Below are 19522 nucleotides of genomic sequence, written 5' to 3'. Positions count from 1 at the left end.
GATCTCCATATATCTTCTTAATTTTTTTTCTTTAGTTATGGATATTCTCAGTGGACATTTGTAAGAGGATCTACCTAGGTTAATTTATACTTTTTGTTGTTGATATTCTTCTTGTTGATAAGACTAGAGAGGGAATTGAATGTATACTTGAATTATGGAGGTCAACTTTTGAATCTAAAGGTTGATTTTGAAAAAGCCTTAAGCCTATGTTATTTTGTCTTAGTCATGGATATTCTCCGTAGACATTTGCAAGAGCATGTACCTTAGTTTATACTTATTGCGGACAAGAATATACGCGGCGATAGAGTTAAAAAATTTGTCTCAGCGTTGTACAGATATATATCCAGCACACAAACAGGAAATGAAATAACAACACCAATTTTTTTACGTGGAAACCCTGAAAGGGGAAAAATCATGGGGCCACGCCCAGTTAAAAGAGTTCCACTAGTGTTTGCTTGAAATACAAGAGACTGATTCGTCCTTAAAATTTAAGATGATCAGATTACAATGAATCACTTCTAGATTGAAATTTAGTTATGACGTCGGGCAAAGTTCCGGCATCACTTGGAGATCGGGAGAAATGTCGGCATCACTTGAATGCCAAGTAGAATTCTGGCGTCGAGCAGAAATCCAGCGTCACTCGAGCGTCGAGCAAAATTTCGACGTCACTCGTGCGTCGAGCAGAAATCCGGCGTCACTCCGGCGTCGAGCATAATTCCGGCGTCACTCGGGCTTCGGCAAGAATTCCGACGGTGGTCGTGGAGGAGTTTCTTCCTTCAAATTATTCTCTTCTTCTTCTCTTCTCTTCCTCCTCCTTCTTCTTCTTCTTCTCTTCTTCTTGCTTGAGTCTCATCTCAAGAAAAATGAGGGGTCTATTTATAGAAATTCTGGAGTGGCATGGCCTGTAAATAGGAGGATGATCAAGGGCAAATGTGGAGTGGTTCGATGGACGGCCGATAATGAATCCCTTGATCGTGTACCGTTCGTCAGACATTTGAAGGTCTTAGTGATGTCAAAATTCAGCGATCTTAGACTCGTTGGATTTGTGTCATCAAGCCGCTCGATTCGACTATAAGCTCGTCATATTTGGAAACTTTTTGGTAACTCAAATTATGGTACGAACTTTCCAACGACGCTTCGTGTACTTGATTTGGACTCATTTGGTCTCGGATTGAGTCGAATTTGGTGTCATTGGGTTCGTATTTCCAAGATGTTCGGTTTGATTGTAAGTTTACTGAAATCAAAGTTTAGGTGATTCTAGATTTAATTATTGAAATTTCCAGCTTGATTTTGCCTCGAGATTCGTGCCCAAACAAGATAATTTTTTGATGATACATCAATACTTTTTGCTAATGATATTCTTCTTGTTGATAAGACTAGAGAGGGAGTTGAAGGTAAATTTGAATTATGGAGGTCAACCTTAGAGTCTAAGATTTTCTCTTGAGTATATCTAAAATTGAATATATAGAGTGTAATTTTAGTAGTAACACACCTAGTGAGGGGATTGTGACTTTGACCAATCAAGTCATTAATAGGAGTACACATTTTAGACATATTAGATATATTGTACAGAGTAAAGGTGAAATAGATGGAGATATTATTAATAGAATTCAAGTGGAATGGTTGAAGTGGAGGAATGCATCAGGCTTGTTGTGTGATAGAAAAGTCCCCCTCAAACTTAAGGGAAAATTCTATAAGATGGTGGTGAGACCTGCAATGTTTTCTGGTGCCGAATGTTGGCCATTAAAAGAGAAGCATAATACTAAGTTAAGTTTCACATAGATAAGTAACCTTATATGGTTTGGTCGCTTAAAACGTTGGCCTTCCTATGACCCGGGTAGGAAAGTAGAGGTATTAAATTTGACTTATATTAAGAAAGGTAGAGGTAGACTGAAAATGACTTGGCTAGAAAATATTAGAAATTATATTTCTTTATTAGATTTAAATTAGATTTTAAGGCTACATCTTTTCTAATAATTCATTTCACAATTATGTAGGGAACATTTGGTTTAACATCCAAATGACTATCCAATAAGAGATATATTAGATGTATAACAAATTTGTACTGGGTTAAAGAGGAGTGACAGATGAATTTATTGAGGGAGTTAAGAGTTTTATTAAAGTCGCATCTCAACTACCGTCGTTTAAGTCCAATTGAATGTTTAGCCGCAAGAAACTTCGATATCGGACGACGTTACGTTGTTGTCAAATACCGGCGATTTTTATCGCTGGTAATAAACCGGTGTTCGCCGTCGGTTTTTGCGCTGGAAGTTTCATGCGGTTTATCTGCGGTTTTGAGTTCATTAATTTCCGGCTAATTGAGCCGCCGGAAAATCAATAGGAAATATCGCAACAAGAAATTGGCCATCAGTTTGCATTTCCTACGCGGTTTACTCTGCCGGTTTATAAACTGCCAGAAATTTTTCAAACCGCCAGAAAATACATCATATCTGCCGGAAAATACCGCTCGTAATGAGCGATTTTCCTGTAGTGCAATAGCGCTAGCTGATGCCCTAATTTCTTTCTCCCTGCTCTTTCATTTGAACGCCGTAAATGAAATTGTTTCGTCCCATTCGGTCATGCAGCTTTTCAAACCGCTTCAAAGAATTTTGTGGCGGGCCAAATCTCCTGAAAATTTCATTTTTTTTTTTTTTTTGCTACAATAGTCCTATTTTTTGGTAGTGCGGTTGAACTCGATTTTGAGAAATGTGTTCAAACTCGAACCAACTTCCAATCAATGCAACTCAATTCATTTGCAACTTTATTAAAACTTTTTTTTTTGGACATTTAGGTCATTTAAGACAAATTCTCACACACAATGCATCCGTAAATACTCGAACCCAAGACCTCTTAGTTGGAAGCATAATCTCTCAACCAAAAGGGCAAAGTGAGCTGTATTATTAAAACTTATTAATTGAATGAAGTAATGTAGTATATTAAATGTTATAAATACTCTTTACTACTAAAATATAGCTCAATACACTTTCATTATGCCTCGCAGATGAATTTCAGTCGATGGTGCGATAGATTTAGCATTTATTATAATATAGAGGTCGTTTGATCTGAGCCGTCGCTTGATATTGCCAGATCGCTTGTCGCAAGTCTTTACCACATAAGCTACGGTTGATCAGCCTATTAGCCAGAGAAAATGGTGCTCGTCATGTTTTGGAAGTCTCCACGCGTATTTGTTCCTAGAATAACTAATATGTGAGAGATAAATATTCTAAATTTAAAGTTATTTAGGGGTGGATTGGATTTACTTTTATTTTGTAATTTTTTTCATTTCTTTATTTTGTTTTAAATAGTATATTTATTTAGAGTATTTATGACATTTTTTATATTTTATTTTTTAAAAATAAATCAAATTATTTTTTAAAAAGGAAAATAATCAGGCCATTTGTGAGGACATGATTAGTGGTCACTAATAAATTACAACTACTTATAAAGCTTATTTTAATATTATCAATTGCTATAGCAATGGCCAAATTGATATTCTCGTTAGCTATTAATTTATTTGTTGCTAGCTATGAGTTTTCCCGACTAGCTTTAATAGAATCTTCCCATTTGACTATCATAACTTGGAAAACAAATTAAATTTTTAATCGATAGGTCTAAAGCTTCTTTTGGGACGGCTATTTTATTGCTTCTTAAAACAAAATTTTAGTAACTTTTGTACTAAAATTCTATTTTAAGAAGCAATAAAATAGCCATGTCAAATGAAACCTAAATGATTTTATTGCTAACTGATATATATCGATCATCTGATCATCTTAATATGCTTTGACTCTTAGTTAAAATATCATACTTATAGTTTATCATTGATAAGCTTTAAGTCAATTGTTCTAAGATCTCTCCACCATGCATGCCTACAACACCACATAATCTACTAATAGTTTAATCAAATCACATACTCCGAACATCAACTAAGAAGCTCCCCATTTCCTATGTGTAATATTAAAGGTTGGCACAAATGATGTGTTTTTTAGGTAGTTATAATGACTCTCGTGAGTGACTAATCAAGAATTGACCTTCTTCTAATTAAGTCTCATCACCCATGTATGTATAAGGTTTTTAGAGTTATAAATATTGAGAAAGATTTTTTTTTTAAAAAAAAGCCCTTTCTTCCCTCTATTGACTACATAAAAAACATCAATATTTACATAATTTATTTTTTAAAATGTTTATATCTACAATAAATAAGATAACATATAATCCACTAAAAAATACAAAAACCATAGTTAAACCAACTTATAATGGATATATGTGGATGAATTTCTTCTAACATTTATGGATGAGTTTCATTGATTGTAACTATTCATCAAAGAAGTTAAATATAAAAACAAAATCTAAGAAGATTAGATGATAAAATGAAACCCAGTTCTAGTTTTTTTTTTATGAATTTTCAACCAAAATTATTAAACAAAATCTAAATATCAATAATAAAAAATAGATATAATTTTAAGTTTTTTTGGAAGATTCTACATTTCGAAAATTATAATTATCTTCTATTTCAATCAAAATCATCTATCTAAAATATTTTTGTGCATTATTATGGGTAAACTTTATTAATATGTCATAAATTAATTAAGCATACATAGTTTTAATGATCTTACAAAAATTGATTTAATGATTTTGATTAGGGCTATCAATATTTGACATGACCCAAAAACCCGACTCAAATCTGACCCGAAAATTTTGGGTTCGGGTTGACCCACGTGTCGGGTTCGGGTTTGAGATTTAAACCCGTTTGTAGAACCGAGTCTGATTCGGATTGACCAAGAAACCCGAAAATGACCCGCGCTACCGTCGAACCGCTACTACCACACCGCTGTTGCTGACCCGAATCGGAAGCGTGCTAACCCGCTGTTTGCCATGTTCGTGGGTCGGGTCGGGCCGGATTGATAAGACCCAGAGTAGGTCGGGTTCGGGTCCAAAAAAACTGACTCATTTTCTAAAACGATTCGTATTCTGATTGACTCGAATAGTGATATGTCAATTCCTAATTCGACCCAAATCCGACCCATGAACCAAAATTGACACCAATAATTTTAATCTTATATTTGAAATTTAAAAAGAAAACCTCTCCTTTTTATATATAAAAAAAAAAAATTACTTTTGAAATCCTGATGCAAAATGCATCAAGATTTGCTTAAAAATCTTTTAATTTATATCTATAACACTAATTTCATGATAAATCAGACAGCTTATAGCGCATCCTATTATATGCTAAATTGCCGGCCTATTGATCATGAAAGGTTCCCAAATAAAAACTTTTTGTCTTCTTACAAAGCTCAGTTCCCACTTTGAACTAATATAAAAAAGAATAGCTCATCCCTCCATCAAATGCACCAATCCGTCGTACAGTTAAAAGTAAATAATTACTGATATAACGCATGCAACACACCAGAAATTATTCAATGTAGAGTTCGAATCGAAAGAATCGTCTGAATTGCTGCTAATTTACTGCGTATTTATAAATTCCCCTCAACAAATACATAGTAAATACGCAACAAATACACAATAAATAAGCAATTCTCCTCATCCGGTCTTCACTTAGAATAATTTCCTGCAATATAGAGGCTTGTTTTATAACTTTTATTTATATTTATTATTGTTTACAAGCAAAAAAATTAGTTTAAGACTTTGGCTTTGTTTGGTTAAACTTTGGGATACTATTTTTTTTATTACTTCCAATAAGTTTTTTAACAGAAAAATTAATGTAAAAAAGCAGTAAAAAAAACGGTCTCAAACGAGAGAAATTATTCTGTGCGGACGCAGAACGTCGTCAGAAAAAAAACCAGAATATGCCACGTCAATGGTACCGAGCCGCAGTACCGAGCTGTACTGAGCTGTGATATAGAACAAAGGGGTGACATGACGCATTTTGATTGATCTTTAGATGACGTTCGATGTCCGCATAGAATAATTAATCCTCAAGGGAAGCCTTTAACTTATTAACTATGGCATAATTTTTTATCAGACAAATCCATATTTCGGAATATTAAAAAATAAAATTATCGAACAGCATAATAGTGAAGTGACAAATGCCCTAAAGTTAGAAGAAAACTGATATCTTTAACATAAAAAATAATTTAATTAAATTTACTTAATTGGCTATTGTATAAGACAAAATTGGATCTCTGGATTTAGCTCCTTTGGTCAATTTGCGCTGTTCCAGATGCATAATTCTAAGTGGTGAGGATTACGTATCTGTTATTAAGATGAGACATTTGCAAGATTATTTGGAAATGTGATTAAAGAAAGTAAATAAAGGCTTGTTCAACCTATAACTTGCAGTTCTAAATTGCATGTGGTAAATCTTAATAGTAATTAATGATGCTAAAAATTTTAGGTTTTAATTTGTATGAAGATTTCATGTAATGCCATTTGTGATTAGGAGATATAAAATTATTTTACATAGAAATTTTAAAAAGGAAAAAGATGCGGATATATGCTCAGTCAGGATATATAAAAAAATTATTCTGTGTAGATGTCAAATGCCGTCTGGAGACCAATCAGAATACTCCACATTACCCCTTGGATGTATGACCAGGCTCAGTACTGCTCGGAACCACGGCTCGGTATTGCTTATGTGGCTGCACCTGATTCGCCTTTGAACGTAGAGCTACATTCGGCCTCCGCACAGAATAATTTCTCGGATATATCCTCTTATCTTGAGTTAAAATTGCAAAGGTTTACTGTTCCTTATGACTAAAGAAGAGATAATACTCAAGAATTTGAATTATTGTGGACTATTTTTGAAGGTGGAGATAAGCCAATGATTTTGGTGGAGATGAGTCAATGTTGCGAGATATGGCGTTGCGGTGCTCAATGCAAAAACAAAATGATAGAAATGGTCACCTGACAAACGTTGCAATAGGCTCAGGCCATGTGGCACAACTGCGTTGGTTTTTAGAAATTAAAACATTGCTTTGGAAAGAGCTACTACTGTGTCATTCGATATGTATCGAAGCCTCGACGCTAATGACAGTGAACCGCTGCAATTCTATAAACAGCATAATTATGATTAATGGTTACTCCATGATGCTTAATTAGGGGTGTCAATTTCAGGTCATGGATCGGGTTTGGATTGAACCCGAAACTGACCCGGGTTCAAACGGGTCAGAAATTTGAACCCGGACCCGACCCGGGTAGGTAAACGGGTCGGAAATTCGAACCTGGATCAAACCCGACGGGTTGCCGAGTTGACCCGACCCGGTTTCGGGCGACTGCGCGGCAGCGGGGTGGGCAGCGCGGCGGGCGTAAATATGCAATCACAAACAACACACAAGATAAAATATTAAAGTGTAATTATGAAATTAATTTAACAATATAGTTAAAATGTTACAAAAAAGTGAAATACTTTTACGGCAACGATACCAAAAACTTGACGGGAAAGGGCTGCAATGGAGTGTAATTTTGAATTATAAAAATGTATACGTAAGGTTCTATCTTCTCTAAATAATTCTTATATTTTCTTTGATATAAATTAACAAATTTCACTTAATATACTCAAGTATACGTGTCAAATCAAGTAATAAAGTGCTAGGGTAGAGTGTGAAACTCACGAGAAGTATGTTTTCTAGTAATCAGCTACTACTATTTACTCTAATCGCAAAATTATCTACTTCAATAAAAATGTTTGTTGTGGAGATTCAATTACTGAATAAAAATAGTAAAATAGTGGATATAATATTTGAATAAAATATTTTGGATTGATGAATATAAATTGTATATCTTTCCAGATGAAATTCTTAATTGTGATGTGAATCATAGCATATGCATGCGTCCCTAGATCTCTGTCAAACTTGAATGGGTAAAAAGGATACTCCTTCACCTTCTACAATTATATCATCTGCTTAAGGACCTAACATGTTTTACATCTTATGTCTAAGTATGTAAATACAATATTCCAATATTTCTGGTTGTTTTTGCATTCCTCAATCAAGGCTATACATCACACTAGGTTATAATTACATATATGACTACTACGTGCTTTAAATAAAGAGCGGGATAATATTGAAAATATCTTTTAACTTTAGGCCATAAGAATTTTCATTAGCACTTAATATATTATCCACATCGATCATACATACAAAACTAAAAAAATTAGTCAGACATAAAAGAAAAGATGAGCAAACTTATTTTCATTGAAATCATAGAACAAAGCAAATACAAGATAATGATATCACCAGAAATGCTCAATAAATCTCCTATATACTCATTCTTCATAAATATATAAGTTGCTCCAACAAACACTGACTAACACTAACTATTCTTTCAAATACTTTTCTAAATTCTCTTAGTTGTCACCCTAAGAGAGATTTAGAGAATTATTCTAAAATGAAATAAAATTAAACCAGTGACTGAACTCTCCTACAAACATAACATATCGGTTTTTTATTGAAAAACATAAAGTAGGCAATTGGCACTGTTGCGCTTTAAACATTGGATCCATTGTGCCCAAAAAATGAACTAACGTCGTAGCACTATTATTTTGGCTCCGTCGCGGCTCTTGCTGACGTGGATCATATTCTACTAGTACTTTAATCATTTTTTACAAAGTTATTAAGTTTTAATTAAAATGCTATTTAATATTTTATCTAAAATGGATATTGATGTCTATGATAAGCTAGATAAAAAAAAAATCTATTGAGCATGTTGTCTCATTTTAGATATTTGTGATATTTCAAAAAAAGGAAAAGGCAAAGTGGATTGAGTAGGGATGATAGAGTCAAAATCTCTGAATCTAAGTAACCCAAGTATTATTTTGTAATACAATTTTAATTATTGTGATGTATAGTTTTCATTTGGGTTGGACTATTGTATATATTCATTTTGATGAAATGAAATGTGTTTACACTGTTATTTTTATTTGAATGTTGTAGTAGCTCTAGTTGTTTCTGTTGGTAGTTGAGTTATAATTATAGGATTAGACTTTTAATCCTTCCGTTAAATTTTACGGCAACACGTACACGACTACTCCATCTTTCACATATTAGTTTGACCTCTTTAAAGAACTCATAAACTCTTGTACCTAGTGAACAAAAAAGATCACCAAATACAATTGAAATTAGGTGCTACACCTATTATAATCTGCCCAAATTATAACCCTCATCATCCAAACAAACTTCCATTAGAAAACTACTCCAAGAAATGCTTGCACAACCATGGTTGATTAGACCAAGCATAAGTACATTCACTTTCCCAATTCTGCTAGAAAGAAAATAGATGGTTCATGGCATTTCCTGTGTCAATTATCATTAACTCAACTAGTCTACCGTTCCAAATGAATTTTCAGTGCCCCCTGACGCGATTCGACCTGCCCGATCAGGTCGCGGGGTCTAGGGACAGCGTCCCTGCGGGGGTATTCGGGGGCAGCGCACCTAAACAAATTTTGATTTACTATTTCTCTTTGTATTTGATTCATCATTCCCTAGAAATAACATATATACACAATATATTTAATTATATTAGGGACAATTGCCTAGAGATCATAGTATTTTAACATTTTTTAGGGGGGAAAATTACCTAAAACCTTTATAATAAAGACTAAAAAATACCTAATTAATAGTGTAATGAAAAAAAAATTTAGGGGGGGCAACCCCTAGCCATAATGGGGTTCCGCTCCTAATAACAGCACAAACTCTTAACTATCGAGATATTATTTATTTTGGCCTAAGAGCCTCACAGCTTTGTCCTTTTGATGTAAGTTCCCAGTGGGTAACCCATCTTAGAATTGATTTGGGATGAACATATTTAACTGCGGAGTTTCTTATGAAAATTCCAACAATTACATCAAAAAACACCTCGATGTTTAAGAGTTAACTTTCTTTTACTTAAGAGATTTTATACCATTAACATACACATGACAACCTTCCAAAAAATTGATAAAGTATGAATTCATGGTGATGGCCTTCAGCAACACCAATGCTTTGACTACCTTTCAGAGTATCATAAATTATATTCTTAAGCCATATAAATTTTTTTTATTATTTTATTTATGATATTTTTGGCATGCATCAAAACCATTCAAAACCATCTCTTACACCTTCAGATTGTCTTTTTTTGCATTTCCTTCACCTATGATGGACAAAATGCTCTTTAAACCGAACCTACATCGATTACATTGGCTGATTGGCAAGCAATTTCTGTGAACCAAAATAAGAAAAGAACTCAAGTATTCTTCAATGGACAATTCCTACAATCAAGAGCCTCAACAAGTTCTTAGGCCTCGTTAGATACTGTCAATGCTTCATCCATAACTTTTTCCAAATAGTTGCAACACTAACAAACCTATAATAAAAGTACAACATCCTATGTAAAATTATAACTTAATAATACTATGAAAAATTACGCAGCTCATAATGAACTATCTATTGGTTGAGAGATTTGACTAATAACTAAGAGGTCGTTGGTTTGAAGCTTGCATATGTTATATTTGTATGTTTGTCTTATTTGACTTAAATATTTCGACAAATTGTAATAAATTCTAACAAACCAATCGTTGCTATTATTGCTTGATGTTACACAAACTTTAATACTTGATGCGGGTGCCTCCAACATTGACATTAATGCAGTTCTTAGTCAACAAAGTAATTCAATTGTATTCTAATTTATAGGTTTTAACATTTATCATAGGGCATGAAGAAATGGAAGAAATATTTATAGGTTTTAACATTTACCATTTTGACACATAAAAAAAAAAACTAAAGTATCCATTAATTCTTGACACAAAAAATCCAAACATTGTAGAAGTAATCTTTCTTATAAAACTCTTAGGCAATGAATATAACATTAAGTACAAACTGAGCAACACTAATAAGAGGGCATATGTAATCTCATAGATAGACAATCATGGTGATATTTTTCTTGAATGTGTCACAAGTCTCACACTGCTTTCTAACCTCACTTGCCATCTCGTCGAGTAGTTGTACCATTAAACAACATCAATTCTTGAACCAGTTCAATTATAACAACAAATTAATCGAATCTTGCTTCCTACACCAAATATTGACTTCGGAATAGACTCATTTTTAAGAATGACCTGGTGCTGTTGAACTTTTCATCTAATCTCAAACAAGTTCTCTATCAATACCCTAGGTGGATTACTTCTCCATATCTAATATATTACATTATATGTAGGGGTGTCAATTCAGGTCAATGGGTCGGGTTCGGGTCGAACCCGGAATTGACCCGGCACTGTTTTTAAAAACGAGTCAGGTTTTTAGGCCCGAACCTGACCCCATTCGAGTCTGGGTCAACCTGACCCGACACGAATGACCCAAAATGGACATAAAATCGCTAGTTTTTGGGTAAAAAAAGGGTCAAAATTGGTCAATCTCGGGTTTCCGGGTCAAATAGGAGTTTTCGTGTCAATTTCGGAGCATTTTTGGGTCAATTTCGGGTTGCTGAGTCAACCCGAACCCGACCTGATTTTTAAAACGGGTTGACTTGTTGAACCCAAATACAGCCCGTTTCCGGTCCAGTTTGACCCTAACCCGAATTTTTTTGGGTCGAATTCTGGTCGTATAAAAAATTTACACCCCTAAGTACATGTATTCCAATCTTATCTCAAATATTTTATTTGGGATATTTCCTATTGTAATATCTCAAACTTACATACGTCGATATGTTATCCTCTCAGCCAAATGTTCTTATGTTTTTTATATTATTGGTGTAACCTCTCTAGAGTTCACTCATCTAAGGAGTGTTCTTATATAAGTGCGCTTAACATGGAGTTTACAATGAAATTTCAACCATTACACAATAAGAAGTCAAATTCCAACAATCTTATAAAAAGGCATCTCAATTTTTAAGTGCTTAGCTTTTTTCTAGTTATCATATTTCTTAATATACTAATCCACTTAGATAACTAATGTCATCGTCAGCATCCTGAACCCATAAACATTCAGAAGGCATATAGGATTCTAGAGATGGCTTCCATCATACAACACCTTGTCCTATATAGCACTAAATTCTCATTTTTCTCACGTGAAATGCTTAAATTCAATTTGTAATAGCACAAACATTTTAACCAGAAAAGTATTATACACATTATTTCTTGGTCTCATGATTTTATTCCATTATTATAACTATGAAGGGGGAGACTTGTCCCAATAGTATTTTGATATGAACTCGTTTATCTTTAAAGTTTTTAGTGAAATAATAATCGTTACATCAAAAGATGCCTCAACATATAAGAGTTCAGCTTGTTTCTATATAAAAAGTTTCATACTACTAGATACTTGCTTATTATCCTAAGCATTCCAAATCTATTTTTTTATTCATCTATACTATATGTTCTTTCTATTGTTAATTAATCTATTTCATATGCTCTAGATATGCAAATTTTGCATTATTGAAGAGTAAATTATATAAACTTATGTCAGTAGAGTAGAAGCTTTTATCAAAAATTCAATACGCACACATAAAACTTGTAAATGACTAAAATTTTTTTATTTAGAAAACCCGAAAAGGAAAAAATCATAGGGCCTAGCCCTGTTAAAAAAATCACTATGTAATAGGAGATACAATGATCATCTCTTTCTCACAATTGAAGATGAGAGGACTATTTGAGAACAAATGTATGAATTCTCTATAGGGATTAGAAAAATAGTGTTCATAGGTGAACACAAAATACCCAACAATAGGATTAGATCCTGATAGGAGTCTAGAGATGGGGCGGCTATTGCTAACAATGGTCTCAATAATAGGGTTGAACTTGATACGAGACTAGAGATGATGGTGGTCATCAGAGTAACAATGGCTAGTGGTGGTCGTCAGTGGCGATAATTGGTGGTCGTCGTGTTGATAGCATGAAAATGCAAGAGAGCTCTCTTCTCTCTACACACCTCTCCCTTCACATGTAGAGAATGAGACTTTATTTATAGGGTTTTTTTAGATAGTCATTTTGATAAATTTGGTCAAAATTCAAAGCAATCCATCGTGCAATCCATAATGATTCCCTAGGTCATGAAGCATCTACCGCACAACAATATAATTAGGTGTCTTAATAACATTAGAATTAAGTGATTTTGGGCTTGTTGGATTCATCTCATTGAGACATTCGATTTGACTATAAGCACCCTGAATTTGGAAATCATTCAATCATGCAATTAATGTTTGAAGTTTCTAATTATGCATCAAATGTTTGATTTAGTCTTGTTTTGACTTGGGTTGGACCATTTTTTATATGGTTGGTTTGCCTTATCGAGGGCTTAGTTCGTATATAAGTTTGTTAAAATTTGAGTTCATATAATCTTAATTTCAAATATTTTCAATTTAAAATTTGCTTTGAGATTCATTCTAATTTTTTAGATATATATTACAAAAAATATTTGGTTAAGAATATTAAATTCTTTTTGAGATTAATATAATACGCCCCGCTTAAAGTAATGCCGATTTTAAATTGCATGACATGTTAGCGCACACCGATCCGTTTTGCCAAACATATGGGGCTATTCGATTCCATTAATATAAATATCTCTGCTGAGGGGAGAGACCAAATCGGAAATCAAAAATCGAGAGGCAATGGAATTAGTCCTGGACGACTTGCCGGCGTTAATCTTCTCAGCCGGAAGCTCCACCACCACCACCACAACAACAACAACAACCGTCAACGACGACATCAGCTGGGAGGACTGGCTGTCTCCTCATCTCAACTGGTCCCACGAAGACTTCCACCCTTTCCTCGCCGCCGTCGGCGACCATTACTTTGCCACCCTACCTCACAACATCCAAAACCAGTCCTCCAGTACCAGCTCAACCACCACCACTCCGGAAGAGGACCCCACACCTCCCACCAAGTTCCCCATCGAATCCAACAAGACGCAGAGGCTTCTCCACCTTCTCACGGCGGCTGCTGAGGCTCTCTCGGGAGACCTCAATGGTCAAGATCTCGCTAGAGTGATATTGATTCGGCTCAGGGAATTACTCTCAACTGATAACGCTGGTTCCGGCATTGAGCGCCTCACCAATCACTTCACCGAAGGGCTCAACGCACTCCTCGACGGTGACGCCACATTCCCTCGCCGCAGCGAATCCAACCAATTTCCCTACCGCCATTACCCCGCGGCCGAAGTCCTCACGGCTTTCCAATTGCTTCAGGACATGTCTCCCATCGCCAGTTTTGGTCACCTCACTGCCAACCAAGCCATAATCGAGGCCGTCGCCGGCGAGTGCCGCGTTCACATCGTTGATTACGATATAGCGGAGGGAATACAGTGGGCGTCCCTAATCCAAGAGATGGCATCGAGGAATGACGGCTTGCCACCGCCACATCTTAAGATCACGGCAGTTACGAACGGTAAACGGAGATCGGCGTCGGCGGCCAAGGAAACAGGAAGAAGACTCTCCGACTTCGCGGCATCCGTCGGCCAGCCGTTCTCTTTCCGGCTATGCCGGCTTGACCAACATAAGCGGTTTCATCTGGCGGCGGTAAAGTTGGTCAAAGGAGAGCCGGTGGTGGTCAATTGTGTGCTGAACCCCGGACAGGTCGGCTACGGCCACGGTTCAGTCACCTCAGTTGGCTCTTTCCTCGTCGGCGCCGTGGGGCTCAGAGCCCGGCTAGTCACACTCATCGAAGAAGATATAGGTGCAGCTGCCGGAGAGGAAAAAGGTAGCTTTTTGCGGAGATTCATGATTGAATTGGAGCGGTACATGGCGATCTGGGAGTCGCTGGAAGCAGGGTTCCCGAAGCAGGGGAGGGTTAGGGAAATGGTGGAGAGGGTGATACTAGGACCGAGGATCATCGGTGCAGTGAGGAGGGCATACGGATGGAACGGCATCCGCGAGCCGATAGTGGAGGAGTGTGGGGAGTGGATGGCGGCGGCCGGATTCGCGAGGGTGGGGTTGAGCTTCTCCAACCTCTGTCAGGCTCGGCTGCTGCTTGGGCTCTTCAATGATGGATACAAAGTAGAAGATGATGCGTCAAACAAGCTCTTGCTGAGTTGGAAGTCTCGCCGGCTGCTTTCGGCCTCTGTTTGGACGATTCCAACGCGGATGTCACCTTCGCCGTCGCCATCGCTGGCTATTTGAAGGTGTCTATCTATCTATAGTTTTCTATGAGGAGTTTGGATATGATGGCAGTAGGTGTTGGTCTTCTTGTCTGTTCAAATTCAGTGCTTGTTGTTTGACTATGGATAACGGTGCTGATTTTTTTTTTTTTTTTGGACATTTAGGTCATTTAAGGGAAACTCACGCATACACAAAGACTCGAACTCAAGACCTCTTAGTTGAAAGCCTAAGCTCTCAACCAACAGGTCAAAGTGAGCTGTATAGGGTGCTGAATTCAGATTAGATTTTATTAGTTTCAAGTTGAGTAAGATTTTATTTGAGATAATTTTTTTATTATTTTTTAAATCAGTTTTTTAATAAAAAATTAAAATTTTTTTGCTAGAAAGCTGCCTTAAAAAATAATAAAATAGTTACCCCAAACGAAACCTAAGACTTTATTTGTGAAGGACTTGTTACTACTTCTTAAAATAATTTTTTAGTATAAAAATTAAAAAATTTGTACTAAAAAACTAATTTAAGAAGCAATAAAAAGTTGTCTAAAATGAAGCATGAGTCCCAGCTGTTATTAAAATTTCTTCCACTTATTTAAGGATTCATCTCACTTCACAAACTAGTTAATGTTTTAATTAATCGCATATTGATATATTTTTTTTAATTATGGCATTTATTTTTTTTATGTCACCACTTTTTGTCTTTAATATTTGTTTAGGGATTCATATGCATATTATATAACTCCAATATATTTATTTATCTAATATTTAAATTATTATGTTTATTTGATATAGCACTCTATTTTCTTGGATGATATCAAATATATCATAAATATATAATTATATATTTTCTTATGTTATTTAAAATTTATAATAATATCTAAATAAATATAAATATTTATTTGATATATATGTAAATATATTGGAATTTAATGGCATTTATGTGAATCCCACTATTTTTTGTAATAAAAATTTTGAATATAAAACAATAAATATTTAGGAGAAATTCAATTAATTCGATGACATTGGTAACAATTTTTAATATTTTTACAAACTAAACTAGCTGATACCATGAGACAAACAAAATATATTCTCAAGCATACTAAATTATATTCTTATTGTTTTCTTATAGAATAATAATGCATTTATTTCCTTATTATTTTGAGCATAAATCTCATTCACAATAGGATATTTTTATAAAACAATTTTATAATTTTAAAGTTGTTTTTAAATTTATTTGAAATATTTCAAACATTAAATAAAAAGTATAAATATATTTATTGGAAATTTATTTCACTCTTTTAACATTAAAAATTTAATATGTGAGCCGAAGAAAAAATAATTTGAAAAAAAAATTATAATAATGAATATTTTCATTTCCCATGTTGCGTTACTAAAAATAATTAGAAATCAATCGATTGAGTGATTATTATTTTTTAGCTTCATTTTAAAAAAAAATTCTTATTTTGAGATTTAAAAATTAAAAAACAGTTATTTCATAAAAAATATTTAAAGGCTTTTAAGGAAAAGCAATGAGCTGTCTAATGATCCATTCATCTTTTAATTTTGTCTTCCAAAATTATCTAGTTGAAGGTAAATAGAGAGATAAGTGCTGCGGTGCTATTAGGTAGGCTGGAGACAGAAAGTTGAGCATTGTGGAGCTCCAACCCTAGTGTCGTGACAATATGAAACATGATGGGTAGTTTTATTTTTTTCATTTTTCATTCAAGTTTGTGCCCTTTGATGTTTTTTGTATGTGATTCTATTTGTTTGTTTGTAAGAGAATAGTGCAATGGTGAAGCAAGATAAGGAGAGAGCAAGAGAAGAGAGATATGTACTATTTATCCCAAACTTTCATTGTGAATTTCTTACTATGGTGTGACTCTGTGATTTTTTTTTTTCATATTTCATATTTTTTTGCATTAAACCCTATTGTTTTTTTTTTCTCTCTGTTAAAATTTTATTTTTCTTAGTTGTTTTGTTGTGTGGTTTTACTTACCAAATAGACCCCAAGTTTGGCATAACATCTATAGCATATCAACCATAAGAACTCGCTTTACAAGCAGCAGCAAGGTACTTTCATCCTTGGTTTTTAGTAAGAAGGGGACTTTTTTTAGCTTTGGTATTCCATCTAAAAACAATCGTAAGAGAGGGTGAAGCTATATGTTTGTAGAAACAAACATTATTAAGACTTCGTTTGGGGCGGCTTTCTTCCTGCTTCATAAAGCTATTTTTTAGTATAAAAAATAAAATTTTTATACTAAAAAATCGTTTTAAGAAGCAGTAAGAAAGCCATCCCAAACATAGCCTAAATTAGTGAAAATGCCTAGATATTAATGTAATAGCAAACGTGGTGGAATAAGCTGAATCACTTACATTTTGGTGTCACTTTTTGTGTTGTTTACTTAGTAATCATAACTTACTCTTCACCATTTCCTGCTGTCTTTACTTTCAATCATGAACGTAATAAGAGTTGTTTTCATTAGGGGTGTCAAAATCGGGTTTCAAGTCAGGTTCGGGTTGAACCTGGAGCTTACCCGATTGAAACTCGTCGACCCTAACCCGACCCAGGTATATAAACGGGTTGGAAACTCAGACCCGGACACGACCTATCAGGTTCGGGGTTGACCCGACCCGACACGGATTCGCATATGGCAGTGGCGGGACGAAGAGCATCAGGCGCGTAGGATGGCCGGCGGCAGGCTGCGGGCATCCGCGGACGCGTACGAGCGGGCGGTGGTTTGCGAGCGAGGAGCAACAAGGGCAGCCTCGAGCGTGCGGCGTGAGGGCTGTAGCTGGCAGGCGGGCAGGGGAAGCAGCTCAGGCAGCTGGGGTAGCTCAATTTAATCGGGTTTTCGAGTTGACCCGGCAACCCGTCGGGTCAACCCAAACCTAACCCATTTTTCAAACGGGTCGAATCTAGGAACCCGAACCCGACCCGTTTTGAAATCAGGTCAGGTCCAATCTGAAATTTTCGTGTCGAATTTGAGTCGGGTTTTCGTGTCATGTCAAATATTGTCACCCCTAGTTTTCATGAAGGAATATTATGCAGCAAACACAAACAAAAAAAGCAGTGAAAAAAGTACATAAAGATTTAGCGTGAAAAATTCAAATAAAAAAAAAATCACGAAGCCACACGACATCAAGAAATCTATCATGAACATTGAGAGAATTTTTACATCTATTTTTCTCTCACTCGCTCCTTATCTCTCTCTATTTCTTGCATTCCTCTATTTGTCTCCAGTCTAATTTATAACACCACGTAGGGGTTTGGTGTGTCGCTGCACTCTGCTCTCTCTTTCTAATCAACATGAGTGTGCAACGCCACAACACTTGAATATGTAGTGCAGCAGTGTTGTACAATTAATAATAAAATCCGATAAATCAACTCAATCAGATTTCACACAAAACTTCCAAATTGTTGGTGCATTTACATCATCTTTACCTTTATACCATTTTTTTCATTCATAATTTGTATGCTTTTGTTGAGATACTTAAGACTAACCAAATAAATTTTGACGGAGAAGTGACTAACGTTGATGAGGACTTGCCACTTGGCAGCAACTCCGGGCTGGCCATTTCAAGTATCTGCAGTGCTTCCTCATCATAGTAGATCGTATTGAAATAATTATGAGAATTGTCTAGTAAAACCTGTCTTTTTATTATCCTAAGATCACAAGGAAATTCTTAAGAGTTTCAATAACCAAACGAATATGTGATTCAAAAATTTTGGATTCGGACTAATCTGTTTGAAAAAAGGGTCGAATTCATGTGTTAAATTCGGGCTAGGGTTAGGTAAACCTAAACTCAACCAGAAACTGACCCAGTCGGCTCCCACACAGCAGCGAGCTCAATCCCGCCCTGTGCTCGCAGCCTCGCACCAAGACCCAACCCCAAGCTCACATTGCAACCTCCCGTGGTCACACTGTGACCCCGCCTCGTGCTTTCCCAAGCATCCCCCGCTTGCCCCAGTGTCCCGCTGAGCTCATCCCCGCAATAACGGCGACTAATAAAAATTGTAAGCATTAGAGTTGCTCAACATTGAAAATTAGGTATTAAGAGACAGAGTATTAAAATTCTCTCGATTCCAAAATTTTACTCACATAATTCTTTTTTTAGAGGCCAATTTATCTTTTGTATTTTTTGGACATCAGTCCTTAAATGAACACAAATTCTAGTAAACTTAGGCTTCATTTGGGACGGCTTACTTTTTGCTTCCTAATGTTAGAATAATTAAATATATTAATTATGCAAGACGTCACAATAATTATTTAAGAATATATATTTAATTTTATAAACAATTATGTGGCCCATATATTTGAATTATTATAATTTAATTATTTATGTTTAAATCCTATTGGTCAAGAAAAGATAATTTGATCATTCGTTTATGAACCGTTTGATCAAATAACTCCTATGAGCGGTTATTATAAAATAACTCCTTTGAATTATTATAAAATAACTCCTATGAGTTATTCTAAAATAACTCATATGAGCGTTTATTGTAAAATAAC

General features: G+C 35.2%; 1 protein-coding gene across 1 annotated transcript; it reads left to right on the top strand.

Annotated features, from left to right (window-relative positions):
• The first annotated feature begins 13533 nt into the window (after nt 1-13533).
• LOC110098490 (nodulation-signaling pathway 2 protein-like) lies at nt 13534-15039 on the top strand. Its single transcript, XM_020825340.2, has one exon. It carries the CDS (start codon nt 13534-13536, stop codon nt 15037-15039), a length of 1506 nt encoding a protein of 501 aa, XP_020680999.2.
• The last annotated feature ends 4483 nt before the right edge of the window (nt 15040-19522 follow it).

This window comes from Dendrobium catenatum, unplaced genomic scaffold, assembly GCF_001605985.2.
Source record: "Dendrobium catenatum unplaced genomic scaffold, ASM160598v2 fragScaff_scaffold_53, whole genome shotgun sequence".
In the NCBI taxonomy this organism is placed as follows: domain Eukaryota; kingdom Viridiplantae; phylum Streptophyta; class Magnoliopsida; order Asparagales; family Orchidaceae; genus Dendrobium; species Dendrobium catenatum.
The sequence above is the reverse complement of the archived record's forward strand: the minus strand, read 5'-3'. Positions and strand labels throughout refer to the sequence as shown.

What these genes read in the sequence shown, in the direction of transcription:
- LOC110098490 (XM_020825340.2), top strand. Translation starts at nt 13,534, where the DNA reads ATGGAATTAGTCCTGGACGACTTGCCGGCGTTAATCTTCTCAGCCGGA.